Source organism: Dipodomys merriami, unplaced genomic scaffold, assembly GCF_024711535.1.
Source record: "Dipodomys merriami isolate MVZ:Mamm:240054 unplaced genomic scaffold, mDipMer1.0.p SCAF_691, whole genome shotgun sequence".
In the NCBI taxonomy this organism is placed as follows: domain Eukaryota; kingdom Metazoa; phylum Chordata; class Mammalia; order Rodentia; family Heteromyidae; genus Dipodomys; species Dipodomys merriami.
Window position 1 is genome coordinate 165,274 of NW_027206281.1, and position 20,560 is coordinate 185,833.

Here is a 20,560-nt window from a genome sequence, read left to right on the forward strand (position 1 = left end):
TTTTTTTTTCTTCCTACGAAGCTCCGATCGCAGCCCCCAAGGATGTGAGTCCTGGGAGGTTTGTTGGGTTTTTTTTTCTTTTTTTTTTTTTTTTTTTCCTGTTTGCTGTCCCATAACCTTTAAAAAGACCCGGGGGAAGGAGGGAGGGGAGCCCAGCGGCCAGGGACAGCAGCCTGCAGACCGGATCCCAGCCATGTGGGGGCCCCCTCTCAGCCTCCTGCTCAGCGCCCTGGTCTTCTCCAGCCCTGGGGTCACCGCCTTCCCCGATTCCTCCCCACTGCTCGATTCCAGCTGGGGCGGAGACCCGCTGCACCTGTACACAGCCTCGGCCAGGGCCGGCTTCCATCTTCAGATCCACGCAGACGGCCGTGTGGACGGATCACCCCAGCAAACCATCTACAGTGAGTACAGACGGGGGTCTACACGAGGGGGGGGAGAAAGAAGCCCAGGGCTAGCCCAAGGGGCTAACCCAGTCTCCTAGATTCCCCTAGATCCTGCTCTCTGTGTGTGTGTGTTTCGTTTTTGTTCTGTTGGTTTCTCTTCCTTTTTTCCTCTTGGGTGCCGGTCCTGGGGCTTGAACTCAGGACCCGGGCGTAACTGTCTCTGAGCTTTGTCACTCAGTAATAACCGCCCTACCCCTCCAGCCATCGCACCCCCACTTTTCAGCCTTCTGGTGGTTCCTGGGAGATCAGAGTCTCATGGATTTTCCTGCCCCGGGCTGGCTTTGAACCGTGATCCTCCGATCTCAGCCTCCTGAGTCGCTGGGATGACAGGCGGGAGCCACCTGGCTCCTGTGTTCCCTTTTTTAAACTTCAAGGGAGAGGTGTTTTGGGGTGTTTTTGGTTTTGGTTTTTCTGCCCTGACCAGGCGCTTGAGAAGAACACAAGAAAAAAGCATCAAATAGCAGGAAGTTTCAGAGCAGGAGAGCGATGGAGGCGGAGGCCCACAAGGGGGACCAAGTCACCCCAAAGATCAGCGCCTCCCGCCTGTCATCCCCGCTACGCAGCAGCCTGAGATCTGAGGATCGAGGTTCAAAGCCAGCCCCAGGCAGGAAAGTCTGTGAGACTCTTACTGCCATAGAACCACCAGAAAACCCAGAAGTGGTGCTGTGGCTCAAGGGGTAGAGCACCAGCCTTGAATAAAAAGCTCAGGGACAGCGCCCAGGCCCTGAGTTCGAGCCCCAGGACGGGCACAAGAAAGAAAATAGATAAGTAAATAAAAAGGAAAACAGAGTGAGGAGAGCCGGGGAAGCTGGTCCTGGGTCTTCGGGTCCACCCTGGCCCCCCCCCCAGCCCCTCAGCAACCACCAGCCTTGCCCTGGGATCTCACTCTTGGACCCCAGCCTCTAGAACATTCTGGTTCTGGGCTGGCAAGTGCCAAGAAGCCAGAGAGGTGTCAGGCAACGTGGCACAGCTGCCCAGGGCCGGCCTGGCCCAGGGGTAAGGCCCCGAGTTCAAACCCCAGCTCTGCCCAAAGCAGAAATGAGCAAAAAGTATTGCAGTCCTGAATGACTAAGAGGACTTGAGCCAACGTTGGGCGCGTGTGCATGTGTGTGCATGCGAGTGCGCGTGTGTGCATGTGTGTGCATGAGTGTATGTGTGTGCATTGTGTGCATGCATGTGCATGTGTGTGCATGTGTGTGCATGAGTGTACATGTGTGCATTGTGTGCATGCATGTGCATTGTGTGCATGCACGTGCATGCTCTGGTGCACACACTAGCTAAGCGTTGCATTTTGGAGGAAGATGAGCCCTAGCCTAAGCCCCAGGCGGTTTACAAACCCAGGACAGTGGGAGACCCCCCCCAGCTCCCTGAGTTGGTTCATCATCTTAGGTATGGTGCCCCTATGTGTGTGTCAAAATAAGACAGGAGGTAGACGGATGGATGGATGGATGCACAGACAGACAGACAGAACAGATAGACAGCAGCAGACAGATGGACAAGGTAGGTAATGGATGGATGATATGGATAGCTGGATAGATCCATAGATAGATGATAGATATAGACCAATAGATGATAAAGCTATAGATTGATAATAGATATAACATTTAGACAGTGGATGGATGGATGGATGGATGGATAGATGGATGGATAGACAGACACTGTGGGACAGACCAATAGATGATAGACAGATAAATGATGGATGGGTGGGTGGATAGATAGACAGACAGATAAATGATAGACAGATGCATGAACAGATAGATAATACATTCAACAGAGAGATGATAGATCAATAGTAGATAATAGACAAATAGATACAACACACACAGAGTGGATGGATGGATGAATGAACAGTCTGATAGACAGACAGATGACAGATAAATGATGGATGGATGAATAGATAGATACTTGATGGATGGATGGAAAGATAGGTGATAGATTCAACAGAAAGATGATAGATCAATGGATGATAAATAGATCAGTGCATAGGCAGAGTGGATGGATGGGTGGATAGACACAAACAGACAGACAGATAGATAGATAGATAGATGATAGACAGATAAATGATGGATGAATGGGTAGATAGATCTACAGATAAATGATAGACAGATGATAGATTCAACAGAGGAATGATAGATCAATAGATAGCCGATAGATAACTAGATACAACACATACCCAGAGTGGATGGATGATTGGTGGATGGGTGGACGGACAGACAGATGATAGGTAGACAGACAGATAAAGGATGGATGGACAGATAGAGGATAGATTCAACAGATAGATGCTAGTTAAAGAGAACATACAGACAGTGGATGGATGGATGCTCGCTACAGACGGATATATATTGTGACAAGAACGTTCTGGAAAAGGGAGCAGAAGCCTGCTCCGGGTACTCTGGCAGGATCCGTGCAGAGGAGGGGCTGGGCTCCCGCGGCGGATGAGTGGACGCGGCAGGCTGATGCTCTGGGGAGGAAGTGCGCCGCTGCCTTTCCTTCTGATCAGCTCCTTGCGGCTTCCCGGCAGGGCGGGCGCTGCGTCCAGCTCCTCCCCAGGCCGGGGAGGCTCAGCCGGGCCGGGCCGGGCCTTGGGAAGGGGCCGTGGCTAGTGCCCACCCGCTAACCTGGGCTGGGCAGTCCACGCCCGTCATCCCAGCGGCTCAGGAGGCCAAGATCTGAGGATCACGGTTCAAAGCCAGCCTGGGCAGGAAAGTCCACCCCCCCCCAGACTCTCATCTCCCATGAACCAGCAAAAAGTCGAAGCGGAGCTGTGGCTCGAGTGGTAGAGCGCCAGCCTTGAGCAGAAAAGCTCAGGGACAGCGCCCAGGCCCTGAGTTCAAGTCCCAGGACCGGCACAGGAAAGGGTGGGCTTAGCCTGGCAAATGTGGGCAGGCGTGGAGGCCTCGGGGCTCTGAGCCTCCGGGGGGCAGCAGGGGGTCGTGGGGGGGCCGGCAGAGCCCCGCCCAGCCCCGGCCTGGCCTCCCTGCAGGCGCACTGACCATCCGGTGGGAGGACGCGGACGTGGTGGTCATCCGAGGCGTGATGAGCCGCCGCTTCCTCTGCCTGGACAACCGCGGCCGGGCCTTCGGGTCGGTGAGTGTCCGGGGTGCGGGAGGGGGGGCTGGGGGGGGACAGGGGGACACACACGCCTGGGAAAGGTCACCTGCCCATGGACAAGGTCATCCACCCCAGGACAAGGTCACTGCCCCATGGACAAGGTCACCACCCCAGGACAAGGTCATCCACCCCAGGGACAAGGTCACTGCCCCAGGGGCAAGGTCATTTACCCCAGGACAAGGTCATCCACCCCAGGGGCAAGGTCATCTACCCCATGGACAAGGTCACCGCCCCAGGGGCAAGGTCACCACCCCAGGACAAGGTCATCTACCCCAGGGGCAAGGTCATCCATTCCCAGGACAAGGTCATCCCCAGGACAAGGTCATCCCCAGGACAAGGTCATCCCCAGGGGCAAGGTCATCCACCCCAGGGGCAAGGTCATCTACCCCAGGACAAGGTCATCCATTCCCAGGACAAGGTCATCCACCCAAGGACAAGGTCATCCCCAGGACAAGGTCATCCCCAGGACAAGGTCATCCACCCCAGGGACAAGGTCACTGCTCCAGGGGCAAGGTCATTTACCCCAGGACAAGGTCATCCACCCCAGGGGCAAGGTCATCTACCCCATGGACAAGGTCACCGCCCCAGGGGCAAGGTCACCACCCCAGGACAAGGTCATCTACCCCAGGGGCAAGGTCATCCACCCCAGGGGCAAGGTCACCACCCCAGGACAAGGTCATCCACCCCAGGGACAAGGTCATCCCCAGGGACAAGGTCATCCCCAGGACAAGGTCACCACCCCAGGACCAGGTCCCTCCCCGGGGCGGCCCCGGGGTCCCTCGCGGGCCGGCCCCGCCGCTGACCCCGCGTCTCCCCGCAGCCGGACTTCCAGCCCGCGAGCTGCCGCTTCCGCCCGCGCCGCCTGGAGAACGGGCTGGACGTGTTCGAGTCCCCGGACCGGCGGCGCGCGCTGAGCCTGGGCGGGGCGGGGGCGTGGCCGCGGGGCGGGGCGGGGGCGTGGCCGCGGGGCGGGGCGGGGGCGGGGCCGCGGGGCGGGGCGGGGCCTCGCGGCGGGGCGGGGCCGCCGCCCGCGCAGGCGCAGTTCCTGGCGCGCCGGAACGAGCTGGCCCTGCCGCGCTTCCACACGGCGCGCCCGCGCCGCGCCACGCGCGCCGCCCCGCACGCGGGGGACCCGCTGCGCGTGCTCAAGCCGCGCCCGCGCCTGGCGCCCGCCGCGCCCCGCGCCGCCACCGCCGCCGCCTGCGCGCGCCGCCCCGCGCCGCCCCGCGCCGAGGACGCCAGCGACCCGCTCGGGGTGCTGCGGGGCGCGCGCGCGCGGGGGCCCGGCGCGGGCTGCGAGGCGGCGGCGCGGGGCGCGGCCTAGCCACAGCGCGGCCGCCCGAGGACGAGGCCGTCCAGCCCCCAAAGGTCATCCACCCCCCCAAAGGTCATCTGCCCTGGGACGAGGCCGTCCAGCCCCCCCAAAGGTCATCTGCCCCGGGGACAAGGTCATCCACCCAGGGACAAGGTCATCCACCCCCCCAAAGGTCATCCACCCCCCCAAAGGTCATCCACCCCCCCAAGGTCATCCACCCCCCAAAGGTCATCTACCCAGGGACAAGGTCATCCACCCCCCAAAGGTCATCCACCCCCCCAAGGTCATCCGCCCCGGGGACGAGGTCATCCACCCCCCCAAAGGTCATCCACCCCCCAAAGGTCATCCACCCCCCCAAAGGTCATCCACCCCCCCAAAGGTCATCCACCCAGGGACAAGGTCATCCACCCCCCCAAGGTCATCCGCCCCGGGGATGAGGTCATCCACCCCCCCAAAGGTCATCCACCCCCCAAAGGTCATCCACCCCCCCAAAGGTCATCCACCCCCCCAAAGGTCATCCACCCCAGGACGAGGTCATCCACCCCCCCAAGGTCATCCACCCCCCCAAGGTCATCCACCCCAAGGTCATCCACCCCCCCAAAGGTCATCCAACCTGGGACAAGGTCATCCACCCGGGACGAGGTCATCCACCCCCCCCAAAGGTCATCCACCCCAGGACGAGGTCATCCACCCCCCCAAGGTCATCCACCCCGGGGACGAGGTCATCCACCCCCCCAAAGGTCATCTATCCCGGGGACAAGGCCATCCGCCCCCACACAAGGTCATTTCTCCCTGGGACAAGGTCACCTACCCCCACAAGGTCATCTACCCCAGGGACAAGGTCATCCCCCCGAGACAAGGTCATTCACCCCCAGGGCAAGGTCATCACCCCAGGCTGCCCAGACACCCAGACTGCACGGTGGGCCTGCACAGGGCAGGTGAAGCCGGGCGGGGCTTCAGGCCTGATTTTCAGCCAGCTCCCCCGCAGTGTTCCCCCAATCTCAGACACCCCCAGTCCTGGGATTCAATACTAAATGCACACCGATGTCCCCTCCCCGACATCCACCCCCCCCACCTCAGCCTTACCCTGGGAGCAGAGTCCCCCAACCTGACTCCTTTTCCTTCCTCCCTTTAAATGAGCACCTACAGCCCCCCCCCATTTTATTAGTGCTTCCCCACAGAGGCCTGTGTGGGAAAAATTCCGAGATGGTTCTAGAAAACTGTACAAGCCCACCTCCCAGACCCCTACTAACTCCAGCCCCCCCCAACACACACACAGGGTCTCTGTGTAAGAGCGCCGTCATCGGGTGGTATTTATTTATTTATTTGGAAGACAGCCTATCACTCTGTATTTATAGATATTTATAAAAATGTCACCCCACTTTTCCCCGTCCCCCCCCCCCATCCTTGTTTAAATAAAACTGATTTCGGCTTCTGCTGCCTCTCCAGCTACATTTCTACATAAAAACCAGTTGCCAGTGCGGGAGAATCTCTCTCCAAGTTTTATCTGGACAGAGCTAAAGAGGAAAGAAAAACAAAATAAAGCTTTTCTTTTGGCCAGTCCTGGGGCTTGAACTCTGGGCCTGGGCGCTGTCCCTCAGCTCTTCAAGGCTGGAGCTCTACCACTTGAGGCATAACACCATCCTGGCTTTTTTCTGTGTATGTGGTGCTGAGGAATTGAACCCAGGACCTCATGCATGCAAGGCAAGCGCTCTACCACTGAGCCACCTTCCCAGCCCCTCAATCAAAATTGTTGAGTGTGCTCACACATTAAAAAAAAAAGAAGAAAAAGAAATCTCTTTGGGTATTTACAAAACTCAGGCTGGGCAGGTGGCTCAGTGGTAGAGTGCTCGCCTAGCATGCATGAAGCCCTGGGTTCAATTCCTCAGAATCACACAGAAAAAGCTGAAGTGGCGCTGTGGCTCAAGTGGTAGAGCGCTAGCCTTGAGCAAATAAAGCCCAGGGACAGTGCCCAGAGCCTCCCCCCCCCCCAATTTGATTGAGATGCAATTATTCTAGACAATGGAATTTCTTAAAAATTAATATTGGGTTTCTAGCATGATTCTGATTTTTGTGGGCTTTAAAATGCTGGTCGTGGGGCTTGAACTCAGGACCTGGGCTGTTCCTGAGCTTCTTTTGCTGAATGCTGGCGCTCTACCGCTTGAGCCACAGCACTACTTCTGGCTTTTTGCTAGTGGTTCACTGGACTTTCCTGCTGGGGCTGGCTTTGAGCCACCATATCCTCAGATCTCAGCTTCCTGAGTAGCTGGGATGACAGGCGTGAGCCACAGCACCCGGCGGGAATGATCTTTTACTTCTGTGTCAACGCTGCTACCTCCACGGTCACGAAAAACCAGAACACTTTGCTTAATCAAATACAGTTGTTCTAATCCAACAGATCATCGTGTACACCTGGGCCCCGCTCCGTGAACATGCACACACACAGAGCGATGGTAGTTTTGCACGCTTGGCTGAGTTCGGTGGGTCTTGAGTCCCCGGCTGTGCTCTGCCGCCACCTGGTGGGCGCTCGGCGCGTCTGCAGCTGCCCGTCCAGCCCTGGGCGGAGAGTGGGGATTCCGAGTCCTGGTTTGCGGGGAATGAACAGGGGCTGTGGCAGCTCTGGCTGACTGGTGTAAGGTGTGGAGAAGAGGCCCGGGGACGTGGGTGGGGGCTGGACGGAGGTGGTTCCCATTCGCAGTCCTTGAAAACAAAACCCCCTCCTGCAGCCGCTCCTGGGACAGGTTTTAGTGCCCCCCCCCTCCGTGGCCTGCCACGCCAGCGACTCAGGAGGCTGAGATCCGAGGATCGTGGTTGGAGGCCGGCCCCGGCAGGAAAGGCCCGTGAGACTCATCGCCAATGAGCCATCAGAGAACAGGAAGGAAAACTGAGCTGAAGAGCTCAGGGGCAGCTGGCAGGCCCAGAGTTCAAGCCATTTCCCCCCCCCAAAAAAAAAAAAAACCCCAGAAACCCCCAAACAGAAGATGCAGAAACTCATGACTCCCTGTGCCCCAACTTGTGACCTGATCCCTCCAGCCACCTCCGGCCCCCAGCTGTAACTGTGCACAACCTGACACTGGGAAACTGTGACCAGGGACTGGTGCTCACGCCCGGCATCCCAGCTGCTCTGGAGGCTGAGATGGGAGGATCGCCGTTCGAGGCCAGCCTGGGCAGGAAAGTCCATCAATAAAACTCTCATCTCCAAGGAACTAGATGGAAGCCAGAAGCGGAGTGGTAGAGCGCCAGCCAGCCTTGAGCAGATTTGAGCCAAAAAGGCTGGGGTCCTGAGTTCGAGTCCCAGGACCGCACGAAGAAATAAGACACATGAAGCGGCAGGTGCAGGGGCAGGTGGATGCTGTTTGATGGGGCCAATTCTTCGACGTGTCTGGAAATACAGCGGGCCCGGGGGACCCCCCCCACTCCGGGGCTGGGAGGGTCTGGGGGCGACCCACACCGCTCAGGCCGTGTCCGGGGCCTCGTGGAGATGCTCCACCAGGTTCATGCACACACACTGGAGCGCGGGCCGCCGGCCCTCCTCACAGCTCACCAGGAACACGCTGATCCCCGTGTTGGGGCTGACGGACGTGAGTTCGAATTTGCCCAGGGTGGGGGGCAGGGAGCACTTGAGGTCGGTCAGGAAGTAATCGAACAGGTTTCTCATGTACGCGCCGTGGGTCACCACCAGGACGCTGGCTGCCAGGCCCGGGCCGGCGGGCTGTGAGTTCGAGTCCCACCTGCCACTTTGTCCTGGAGGGGAAATCTCCGCCAGCAGGGTCTCCAGGCGCTGGCTCGGGGCGCCGGGGGGCGCCGGGCCTCTGCTGGCGGCCTCGTCCCCGATGAGCTGACACAGAGACTCGAAGAAATCCTTCCCACGGGTTTTCACCTGGAAATGAAGAAGTCACACCGAGTGGGCCAGGCCCGCCCAGTCCGGGAACGCCCACAACATCCGGGAAACCCACAGCGTACAACTGCTGTGCAGGTCAATCTCTAGCTGAGCTCTGTGGCTCACGCCTGTCATCCCAGCTACTCGGGAGGCTGAGATCTGAGGGTCCTGGAGTTGAAGCCCAGTACACACACACACACAGACACACAGACACACACAGACACACACACACACACAGTGATTAATTTTCAAGCCTCATGCCTGTAACCCTAGCTACTTGGGAGGCAGAGGTTGGAGGTCTGTGGTTCAAGGCCAGCCCGGGCCTCTGACTCCCCTCGACGCTTCCCTCCACTGGGAAAGAAAACTGGGTGGGGGGGGGGTGAGAAGCCACAGGGGGACAGTGGCTCCCCCTCAAGAAGGGAGGACTTATGCTAAGACAGCTATCGCCGGCAAGAAGCAGGGCTGGAGGCGTGGCTCAAGTGGTAGAGCACCAGCCTCGAGCCAGGAAACGGAGCTGAACGTGGCTAGGCCTTGGGTTCGAGTGGCACCGAAACCAAAGAAGGATTGATATCAGGTGTGGCCTGTGCAGCAGCATCAGAGCGCAACCCGTCCGTGTGCCCCTCCCCTCGCCCCCCCTGCCCCCCCTCCCCCGTACCTGCGCCAGCGTCTCGCCCCCGGTCGGGGTGAAGGCCGGGCACTGCTCCCCAGCAGCCTTGGCCATGGCCCGCAGCTCACTCAGGGCTCTGCCCTCGGCGATCCCGTACTTCTGCAGTGGGCGGGGAGAGAGGGGGAGGGGCTTAGGACCGCGGGGGTCCACTGGAAGTGACCAGAACCAATTCCTTTTATGCCCCAGACATGTCCCCCTTGTTTCCAGCTGGGAATGGGAGACCACGGGGCAGAGGGACCCCCTAAGGGGTTTCTGGAGGGCTTCATGGTTGCCAATAACACGGCCCTGAGAAACTCTAAGGCCCCAGTGCGGTGGTGCATGCGTGTAAGCCCGGCAGAGATCGGGAGGTTCGGAGTTGGAGGCTGGCCCAAGGCAAAACCTAAAACCCCGTTGGTAAAGTAAGCAAAAGAAGCTTCCAGAAGCGTGACTCGAGGGGTACAATGCCTGCCTATCTCAATTCAGGGCCCAGTACCCCCTCTCCTCCCCACACACAAAGAAAATGTGTGCTTACAATGACAGGATGGGGGGGGGGTGAGATTTTCCCACACTGAGTTAAACTCAACGCATGGGAGAGATATGGCATGTTTTGTTCTTCTTTTCTCGTTTGCCAGTCCTAGGTCTTGAACTCAGGGCCTGGGCGCTGTCCCTGAGCTTCTTTGGCTCAAGGCTGGCGCTCTACCACTTGAGCCACAGCACCACTTCCGGCCTTTTCTGTGTCTGTAGTGCTGAGGAATCAAACCCAGGGCTTCATGCATGCTAGGCGAGCACTCTACCACTGAGCCACCTGCCCAGGCCCTGGATTTATTTTGATGGTTAACCAGTGATCCTCAGATCTCAGCCTCCTGAGGAGCTGGGATGACAGGCGTGTGCACCGGCGCCCGGCCCCACGCTGATGTCAAAGGCACTGGACAGGCCGCTGTGATGGAGAGGAAATCTGCCCCATGCAGACGGGGGCGCGGAGACGCCGCTTACCCTTTCCCGAAGTCTCAGATCGTACTTCACTGTCAGCTGTCTGCAGAATTCGCTTTCCTGCAAAATCCCGTGAATAGTCTGGAAAAAAAAAATGACACACGAATGACACAAAAGTCACCACGAGAAACCTCAAAGTAAGGATCTGTATCATCTCAGTGAAGTAAAAGGAACTAGCAATTAAAGAGAAAAGGGTGGGGCTGGGAAGGTGGCTCAGTGGTAGAGCGCTCGCCTTGCATGCCTGAGGCCCTGGGTTCGATTCCTCAGCACCACAGAAGCAAAAAAGAAAAAAGCCGGAAGTGGCGCTGTGGCTCAAGGGGTAGAGCGCTAGCCTTGCGCACAGAGAGGCTCAGGGACAGCGCCCGGGCTCCGAGTTCAAGCCTCAGGACCGATACAAAACCAAGAAACAAGCCAGCAATCGAAAGTACTGTGAAAAGCACAACTCTGCCTTGGGGGGGGGCTGCTGTCCATGCGGGACTTGGTTTCCCCGGGTTCAGGGAGCCCCCTTCTCCGGGCCCCGCCCCCCGCCCGCCCCCAACCTGCCGCTCACCTGCTTGGTCCTGGTAAGGTCACTGGAGAAGGCGTGTGTGAATACCACGCGGCTCAGGAACCGGCCGGCCGCCGCGGCCTGCACGTGGCCAGCGTCTGAGAGGGGCTCGTCCACGCCCTGCCCTGCGGAGAGGGTCACGCGGGGTCACACACGCAGAGCCCCACGAGTCACGCACGAGTCCCCCACTGCAGAGGCCCAGGGAGCCTCCGGGCGAGACCCACAGATTCTGAGCGTGTGCGTGTGTGCGTGCATGTGTGTGTGCGTGCATGTGTGTGTGTGTGCGTGCATTGTGTGTGTGTGCGTGCGTGCACCCCATGCTGGGGCTCCAACTCAGGTCCTGGGCCCTGCGCCCCGCTTCCCCCCACACCTCTAAACCAGCCAGTTAAAGAAGCCGGGAGTTCCACCCACCTTGAAGGATTTTTTCTTTGTTGAGTCTCGTTTCTCCACTAAAAGAAAAGAATGAATGAATGAATGAATGAATGAATGAACATATCACCACCTGATGTCATTTTGGGGATGAATAAAACCCAGTGAGGGAAAAAAGAAAACCTACAGGAGCCTGGGATCCAGTCCTGTCTTCTGATTCCATTCTAAACCAGTGTTTATAAACTGTGTGTGTGTGTATGCGTGCACAGGCTGGTCCTGGGGCTTGAACTCAGCCCCTGGGCACTGTCCCTGAGCTTTTTTCTCAAGGCTGGTGCTCTACCACTTGAGCCACAGCTCCACTTCAGGCTTTTCGGTGGTTCACTGGAGATCAGAGTCTCACGGACTTTCCCGCCCAGGCTGGCTTTGAACCTCGATCCTCAGATCTCAGCCTCCTGGGGAGTTGGGATGACAGGCGGGAGCCACCAGCTCAGGACTAGAGTTTCGATTTCCAAATCACTCCAAGATCAAAGGTTTAGATCAGGAAGCAATCTTAAGTGAACCTAGGAGGAAAATGTTATCTATCTCTGTCTCTCCCTTCCCCCTTCCTCTCCCCTCCCCCTCACACCCCCCTCCTGTCTCTGTCTGTCTGTCTCTCTCTCCTGCATTGGGCTTGAACTCCAGGGCCGGGCTGTACCACGCCTGTCATCCCAGCTACTCAGGAGGCTGAGATTGGAGATCTGAGACTCTGATCTCCCATAAACCACTCAGAAAACTGAAGCGGCGCTGTGGCTCAAGCGGCAGAGCGCCAGCCTTGAAGACAGAGAAGTCTGGGGACAGCGCCCTGGACCAGAGTTCAAGCTCCAGGACCAGCAAAAGCAGACGAACAGAGCTCTCCCCAGAAGCGTTGATGGAGGTCAGGAGTGTCACCTTCATCAAGACACCTGCATAAGCCTTGGTGCCAGCCTTTAGAACTGGGTTTGGGGGGCAGATGGGAAACGCAGGGCTGGGGGGGGGGGGCTTCACTAAGAATGTCTTTGCTTTCCCCGCAAGGTGGCTGGGCTGGTGACCGGGCAGAGAGGCCTGGTCTGGAGAAGTCAGAAATAACTCCGGCCCCACAGGAGCCTGGCGCCCGTGCCAAGGGAAGGAATCCTGTGACCAGCCATTTATAGGCCTCGGATGGGCAGCGTCCGCGGGGCCAGCAGCTCCTGGAAAGACACCATCCTGCAGCTTCTTCACAAACCCTCAGAGGGTCTGTGCACCCTGCTCACGCCTGCCCACCACCCCCCAGCCGCTCCGGAGCCTGAGATCGGAGGACGGCGGCCCTCCAATGAGCCAGCAAAAGGCCAAATTGGAGGCGGCCCTAGCGGACGGCACCCAGGCCCTGAGTTCAAGTCCCAGGTCCAACACTCCTGCTTCACAAGCACCTCAATCCCCTGGGGTAGAGGGCCGGGGGAGATGGGGGATGTGGAACAGGGGAGGTGGGGGCAGGGGACATGGGGGGCAGGGGAGATGGGGGGCAGGGGAGGTGGAGTCAGGGGAGGTGGGGTCAGGGGAGATGGGGGTCAGGGGAGGTGGGGTCAGGGGAGATGGGGGCAGGGGAGGTGGGGGCAGGGGAGATGGGGGGCAGGGGAGGTGGGGAGCAGGGGAGGTGGGGGCAGGGGAGGTCAGGGGATGTGGGGTCAGGGGAGGTGGGGGCAGGGGAGGTGGGGGGCAGGGGAGGTCAGGGGAGGTGGGGTCAGGGGATGTGGGGTCAGGGGAGGTGGGGGGCAGGGGAGGTGGGGTCAGGGGACGTGGGGTCAGGGGAGGTGGGGTCAGGGGACGTGGGGTCAGGGGACATGGAGGTCAGAGGGGGATGGGGTCAGGGGGCACCAGATCCTAGGCGTGGTCCAGCCTCCCTCAACCCTCTAGAACCTTCTCTGGGGGGGAGGGGGGAGGCGCGGACCCGAGCCCCTGGAGATCCGCGCTCCGCTCCGGGGTCGAAAGGGTCGGAGCCGCCCTCGAGGGCCCGGACCCCGCACCCCCGCCCCGAATCCCCGCCCCGCCCCGCACCCCCGCCCCGAACCCGGCCCCGCAACCCCGGCCCCGCAACCCCCGCCCCGCCGCACCCCCGCCCGCACCCCCGCCCCGAACCCGGCCCCGCAACCCCGGCCCCGCAACCCCCGCCCCGCCGCACCCCCGCCCGCACCCCCGCCCGCACCCCCGCCACGGACCCCCGCCCCGCACCCCCGCCCGCACCCCCGCCCGCACCCCCGCCACGGACCCCCGCCCCGCACCCCCGCCACGAACCCCCGCCACGGACCCCCGCCACGAACCCCGCCCCCCCGCCCGCACCCCCGCCCGCACCCCCGCCACGGACCCCCGCCCCGCACCCCCGCCACGAACCCCGCCCCCCCGCCCGCACCCCCGCCACAGACCCCGCACCCCCGCCACGGACCCCCGCCCCGCACCCCCGCCACGAACCCCCGCCCGCACCCCGCCCCGCCGCACCCCCGCCACGGACCCCCGCCCCGCCGCACCCCCGCCCGCACCCCCGCCCCGCCGCACCCCCGCCCGCACCCCCGCCCCGCCGCACCCCCGCCCGCACCCCCGCCACGGACCCCCGCCACGAACCCCGCACCCCTGCCACGGACCCCCGCCCGCACCCCCGCCACGGACCCCCGCCCCGCCCCGCACCCCCGCCACGGACCCCCGCCCCGCCCCGCACCCCCGCCCGCACCCCCGCCACGGACCCCGCACCCCCGCCCGCACCCCCGCCCGCACCCCCGCCCGCACCCCCGCCACGGACCCCGCACCCCCGCCACGGACCCCCGCCCGCACCCCCGCCCCGAACCCCCGCCCCGCCCCGCACCCCCGCCCGCACCCCCGCCACGGACCCCCGCCACGAACCCCGCACCCCCGCCACGGACCCCCGCCCCGCACCCCCGCCACGGACCCCCGCCCCGCCGCACCCCCGCCCCGCCGCACCCCCGCCCGCACCCCGCCCCGCCGCACCCCCGCCACGGACCCCCGCCCCGCCGCACCCCCGCCCGCACCCCCGCCACGGACCCCCGCCACGAACCCCGCACCCCCGCCACGGACCCCCGCCCGCACCCCCGCCACGGACCCCCGCCCCGCCCCGCACCCCCGCCACGGACCCCCGCCCCGCCCCGCACCCCCGCCCGCACCCCCGCCACGGACCCCGCACCCCCGCCCGCACCCCCGCCCGCACCCCCGCCCGCACCCCCGCCACGGACCCCGCACCCCCGCCACGGACCCCCGCCCGCACCCCCGCCCCGAACCCCCGCCCCGCCCCGCACCCCCGCCCGCACCCCGCCCCGCACTCACTGCCGCACCACCGTGAGGGCGAAGCGCGTCATGTCCGCGCGTCCGCAGCGCCCGGCGTCCCGGCTCCGGACTGCGGGGCCGCCGCGCCCGCACCACTTCCGCCAGTCCCGCCGGCCGGCCCCGCCGCCATAGGCCCGGGCGGCCTGACGTCACGCCGGACGGACCAATCGGAGACGCGCAGGGGGCGAGGGCCCGCGGGGATTGGCTGGGGGGCGAGGCCCCACCCCGGGGCGGGGCGCCGGCGCGCGGGCCTGTGATTGGCCGGCGGCAGGTGCGCCGGGCCCCGCCCCCGGCGGGCGCGGATTTCTGCGCGATCTGATCTCGGCGCGGCTGAGATTCGAGGGGGGGAAACGGGGGGCGGGGGGGGGGAAACGGGGGGCCACCCTCAGGATCAAGCACCAGGCCGGGCCTCCCTGGGCCATCTAGTGCCTGTAAACCTACGAAGGACGGGTTCAGATCGCCCCGGTCCCAATGACAGCCTCCCCCTCCCTCCCTCCCCCCTCCCTCCCTCCTTCCCTCCCTCCCTCCCCCTCCCTCCCTCCCTCCCTCCCTCCCCTCTCCCCCTCCTTCGCTCCCTCCCTCCCTCTCCCCTCCCTCCCTCCCCCCTTCCCCCCTCCCCCTCCCTCCCTGCCCTCCCTCCCTCCCTCCCCCCTCCCTCCCTCCCGGTTCATTGCTTTCTTCTATGCTTCCTTCCTTCTCTCTCTCCCCCCCTCTTTCTCCCCATACTGAGGGTTGAAGTCAGGGCTTGTGGGGCTCCCACAGGAAGGACCCCCCCTCCTCCCCTGACCCTGATCCCCAGGACTGCAGGCTGGAGCCGTTCTAGGATTACAGGCCTGAGCCTGGCAGTCTCCCTCACATTGAACCTCCCTGGTGCAAGCTGATTTCCCTGACTGGTGGAGAAGGGCTGCAAGGAGGTTTAACCCCTGCCGGGTCTCAGGGCCTCAGGGCAGAGGTGAAGGGCCTTTAACTCCTTCCTGGTCTCTCAGGGCCTCAGGGCAGAGGTGAAGGGCCTTTAACTCCTTCCTGGTCTCTCAGGGCCTCAGGGCAGAGGTGAAGGGCCTTTAACTCCTTCCTGGTCTCTCAGGGCCTCAGGGCAGAGGTGAAGGGCCTTTAACTCCTTCCTGGTCTCTCAGGGCCTCAGGGCAGAGGTGAAGGGTGTTTAACCCCTGCCTGTCCCCCAGGGCTCGGGTGGAGTTCCACCCTAGCTAAGCCAGGCTTGGGGCGGGATGATAGGGGAAATCAATACCCGGCCTCTTGGCTTCTTTCCCTGCTTCTCAGTGACGCTTGGGGACGCCCAGAGGCCAAGAGTTAGAAGCTGTCAGATGAGTGAGGGGAGGTTTATTTTCTAAGGTCACTTTGGGGACCGATCCGGCCAGCTACCAAGAAAGAAAGGTGAGGAAGGGAGAGAGTTAGACCCTCACACAGGTTCCTGTGAGAAGCGATCAAAGAAATACGTTTGGTGGTGGGCTGGGGATGTGGCTCGGTGGTAGAGTGATCGCCTAGCGTGCATAAGGCCCTAGGTTCGATTCCTTAGCACCACATACACAGAAAAAGCCAGAAGGGGCACCGTGGCTCAAGGGGTAGAGCGCCAGCCTTGAGCAAAAGAAGCTCAGGGACAGCGCCCAGGCCCTGGATTCAAGCCCCAGGACTGACAGAAGAAAATATGTATTTGTTAAAAGCTTCCTCAGGCAAAGGGGTTCAGGTCTGTGGTAGAGCAGTTTACCCAGCACGAGGGGGAGGCTCTGGATTCTACCCCAGCCCTAGAAAGAAAAAGGAACCCAAACAAACAAAAACCATTCAGCCACCTTCCATACAATGGAGTTTAATCCTGCATTGTTCAATCAGCTACTCACCAACAATCCTTCAGGGGATGAGGGGCACTTCAACTTTAGTCTAGATACCCATAGCCATTTCTGATAGCCTTTTACAATCCAGAATTGGGTGGCTCCCGCCTGTCATCCCAGCCACTCAGGAGGCTGAGATCTGAGGATCACAGTTCAAAGCCAGCCTGGGCAGGAAAGTCTGTGAGACTCTCATCTCCAAGGAACCACTCAGAAAACGGGACGTGGTGCTGTGGCTCCAGAGGTAGAGCGCTAGCCTTGAGCTGAAGAGCTGAGGGACAGCGCCCAGGCCCTGAGTTCAAGCCCCACGGCGACCAACAACAACAAAAGGAATAATAAAAACCAAAAGCTAACCTGTAGCCTAGCCCATAATGAGTTCTACCTGCCCGCTTCAGAGTGTGCCTGAGGGAATGCCAGCATTCTGGTTATCTGATAACCAAACCCCAAGGCTAGAGGAAGAGGGGGAGGAGGGAGACCTCCTCCCTCCCCCCACCCTCTCTGAGCTGGACTGTCCCCAAACAGGGCCACCCCAAAGGCTCACCCCACCCCCCAGCCCAACGCCTCAAGTTCATGGGGGGGCGGGGGGGGGGCTGGTGACACCAGCGCCCCCCAGCGGGCGTGGCGGGGAGTGCAGCCAGTGATCACCCACCTAGCCCAGGTGGGATGCAGGGTGGACGCTGGGGACCAGGCAGCTTCTGTGGGACCATGAGGCCGGGGGCGGGGCGGGGGGGGAGCTGGTCTGTGTTCTCAGGGTTCCCGTTCTGGTTGATCTGAGCGGGCGTGAGGGGGAGGGTCTGATTCCAGAGAGCAGGACCCAGCCACCAGTCAACCTTCCAGAAACTTCTATCCGGCCTTCCCCAGAGGAATGAGGGAATAAGCGATAAGGCCAATTCACAGTTGGTAAACTGTGTCCATCCGGTTTCCCGGCCACAGGGACTTGTTTTCCCGGTGTTTCAGCGAAATGATTCACTGAGCACCGTCCCCTCCATTCCAGCCATCGCTTCCCAGCCGTTATTTTGGGTGCCAGTCCTGGGGCTTGAACTCGGGGCCTCGTGTCTTGAGTGCTTTACCACCTAGGCTAGCTTTGAAACCACGACGTCCCTGCGGGGGGAAACACACGGCCCACCCGGCCCCCGCCACCCCCCTCCCCGCCCACCCCACCGTCCCCAGCACGCGCCACCAGCAGACCTCAAACCCAAGCGGAGGCATGGCTCAGGGGGTCGAGCGCCAGCCTTAGCGCAAAAAGCTCAAGGACAGCGCCCGGCCCGGAGGTCAAGCCCCCAGCACCGACCAAAACGTAAGTAAATGATCACGTCGACTGTGTGCAGAGAAACGCAGATCACAGTGAGTTTATTGTCCAAATGCCCACGGCCAGATTTGGGTGTGTGACCATCTTCCCCGCGCGCCCCGAAAAACCTTGTGCTGGGGTTAGTTTTTGTTTGTTTTAATTTGTGTCCAAACCAACCACACTGGTTTGCTGAGACAGAGACAGAGACAGAGACAGAGAGATCTGAGGTTCGTGGTACAAAACATTGGCCCCCAAACTAAAACCAACAGAAAATAAGCGCAAACTATTATTTAATGTTTCCCCCCAAATTCTTCTTTTGTGGAAGGCACCCATCAAGATAAAGGGGCGAATCTCAGTAAGGTACTGCTGCGCCCCCCATAAGCCGTAGGCCAGGGAAAATTCCAGCACCTGGGTGCACGTGCGTGTGCGTGTGTGAGTGTGTGCGAATCTTCCTTCTCTAACACAAATGGGTCACGAGGACACACCGTTCTCAGGGGCTCTGGGTTTGTGTGGACGGGGGACCCTCACCCCCCCCTCTCCACAGACATGTCTGAAGAGGATTTGGGGAGGGGGCTGGGAGGAAGGGGGTTACTGGCACTTGAACTCAGGGCCTGGGCGCCGGCCCTGAGCTTCTTGCGCTCGAAGCTGGCGCTCTGCCGCGGGAAACAAGGCTCCGCTTTCTGCTTTTTGGTGGTCTGCTGGAGATCGCGTCTCACCACAACCGGACTTTCGAACCTGGCCTGGCCTTGAGCTGCGAGCCTCAAACTCTCAGCCTCCCCCAGAGCTGGGATTACAGGCATGTGCGCCCGCCGGTGTTTTAGGTCTCAGCATCCATCGACTTTCCCAGCTGCTGTCCCGGAGGGAGGGAGGGAGGGAGGGCGGGAGGGAGGGAGGGAGGGTGGGAGGAAGGGAGGGAGGGAGGGAGGGAGGGAGGGAGGGAAGATCTCTCAGGTTCATGTTATTTTTTTCCCCATTATGATAAAGAATTGAAATAAGAACCTGGTGAAGTTCGCAGGTGAAAGTTCAGATCCTAGAAGGGGTGGAGGGGTCAAACACCCCTCTGGGGCCTTTCCTTCTTTGGGGGTGTCTAGCCCCCCCACCCCGCACCTGGCCGGCCAGGCTGTATAGACGACCGTGAGGTGTTATACAAATGAAAATGGCCCGCGCTGTCTTACTCTTATTTTTCTTTCTGTAGCTCCTGATCCCACCAGGAAACCTAACGTTAAAAAAAAAGCAAGCAAACAAACAAAACCCACTCCTGTCTTTGAAGAATTCAATCAAGAATAAAAAGAATAAAAAGAAAACAACAACAACAATGAGTCCTAACCATGGACAGACTCCCAGAAGAAAGAGATTCGCATCGGCTTCTCAGACCTCGGGATTTTAGGCAGTAAAATAAGATATTATTTAAAAAACCAAACCCAAAGCTTCTAAAACAGCAGCACACTGTGAATCCTACAGCCAGGGACCGTAATGTGAATAACCAGTCAGTGAGCTTAGCTTCTTAGTAGCAAATAACAACAACAACAACAACAACAATAATAATACACTAAACAAAAAAGGAAGAAGAGCCCCGATATTCCCGGTCTTCCGCCCTCCCACAGGGACCTGGGTGGACACTGTACCCCCGTTTCTAAAAGGCAAACATCCTGGCTGGTTTTTTGAGCCAGGCCTGGGCCTGGACTCGGGGCCTCTCCGCTTTAATGTGCCTTTTTTTTTTCTTGGCTCAAGGCTGGCGCTCTACTTCTTGAGCCACGCCTCACTTCCAGCGTTTTTGCTGGTTCACTGGAGAGGAGTCTCCGGGGCGGGCTTTGAACCACGATCCTGAGGATCTCAGCCTCCTGAGAGGCTGGGAAGAGGGGCGGGTGCCACCAGTTCCCCCCGGCTCAATGGGTATCTCTAAGAGAGGGGGAGGAAGAGAGAATTTTCCAGAAGGTCGAATGGCAACTTGGCCACGAACTTTTAACAGCAATGAGGACACCAGGCTAGTGAGAATTACCATTTAAAGATGGAGATTTCTACCCTTCACCCTCTGAACGTCCCCCCCTCCGACCCCCCCCCCCCCAGGCTTTGCTTCTAGAGCTTTCCAAAGGAAGTACCCAGCCAACAGATGGGGGGGGGCCCCTTACCCCTAGGATGGACAGCTAGCTGCCAGAACCTTCTCTGGGAGACAACAAGCAACCAGATGGCCGGGATGGGGGAGGATACAGAGGAAAGGGAAGGAAATGAACCCCAATATTTCAGCCCCACCCCCTGGGTGCAGGGAGAGGACATTTTTCTCTCTTTCTCTCTCAAAGTGCTTTTCCAGTGCCGTGGTTTATCACGATGCTGAACTGTGAACCAGATTTGCAAATGAGCACCGACAAGAAGAAAGCAAGCCAAACCCCACAGGAAAGGACTTCTGTTCAGAAGAAAGGCTCGGGGCTGGGCAGGTGGCTCGGTGGTACAGCGCTTGCCTTGCATGCCTGAGGCCCTGGGTTCGATTCCTCAGCACCACAGAAGCAAAAAGAAAAAAAGCCGGAAGTGGCGCTGTGGCTCAAGGGGTAGAGCGCCCGCCTTGAGCTGAAGAGCTGAGGGACAGCGCCCAGGCCCACAACCAACAACAACAATTACAAAAAGAAAACAACAACAACAACAAGGTTTCCCTCCCCGTCTTCCGATGAGAAGATGGCTCGCCTTTACAGAAGGTATCCCCCAAATCCAAACCAAGAAAGCACCAAACAATGGTTATCCAAGAGCTACAGACCAGTGGGTCCACGGGGGCTGGGGGCGGGGAAACCGGCCTGCCCATCAACCAACCAGCAAC

At 60.5% G+C, this 20,560-nt stretch overlaps 2 protein-coding genes across 3 annotated transcripts; one reads left to right on the forward strand and one right to left on the reverse strand.

Annotated features, from left to right (window-relative positions):
• The first annotated feature begins 193 nt into the window (after window positions 1-193).
• On the forward strand, window positions 194-4,878 carry Fgf23 (fibroblast growth factor 23). Its single transcript, XM_070006063.1, has 3 exons — window positions 194-401; window positions 3,427-3,530; window positions 4,375-4,878. The coding sequence occupies exons 1-3, from the start codon at window positions 194-196 to the stop codon at window positions 4,876-4,878; spliced, it is 816 nt and encodes a 271-aa protein (XP_069862164.1).
• Window positions 4,879-8,203: 3,325 nt separating this feature from the next.
• On the reverse strand, window positions 8,204-14,713 carry Tigar (TP53 induced glycolysis regulatory phosphatase). Of its 2 annotated transcripts, none has more exons than XM_070006045.1 (6): window positions 14,626-14,713; window positions 11,344-11,381; window positions 10,936-11,052; window positions 10,389-10,466; window positions 9,405-9,515; window positions 8,204-8,749 (listed from the first exon to the last, which is right to left on the reverse strand). In XM_070006045.1, coding segments are annotated over exons 1-6 (771 nt in total). In that variant the 5' UTR covers window positions 14,627-14,713; the 3' UTR covers window positions 8,204-8,323. The 2 variants fall into 2 exon arrangements, with proteins under 2 accessions (XP_069862146.1, XP_069862145.1); XM_070006044.1 differs by having other exon boundaries at window positions 10,936-11,057; window positions 14,626-14,707.
• Between the last annotated feature and the right edge of the window lie 5,847 nt (window positions 14,714-20,560).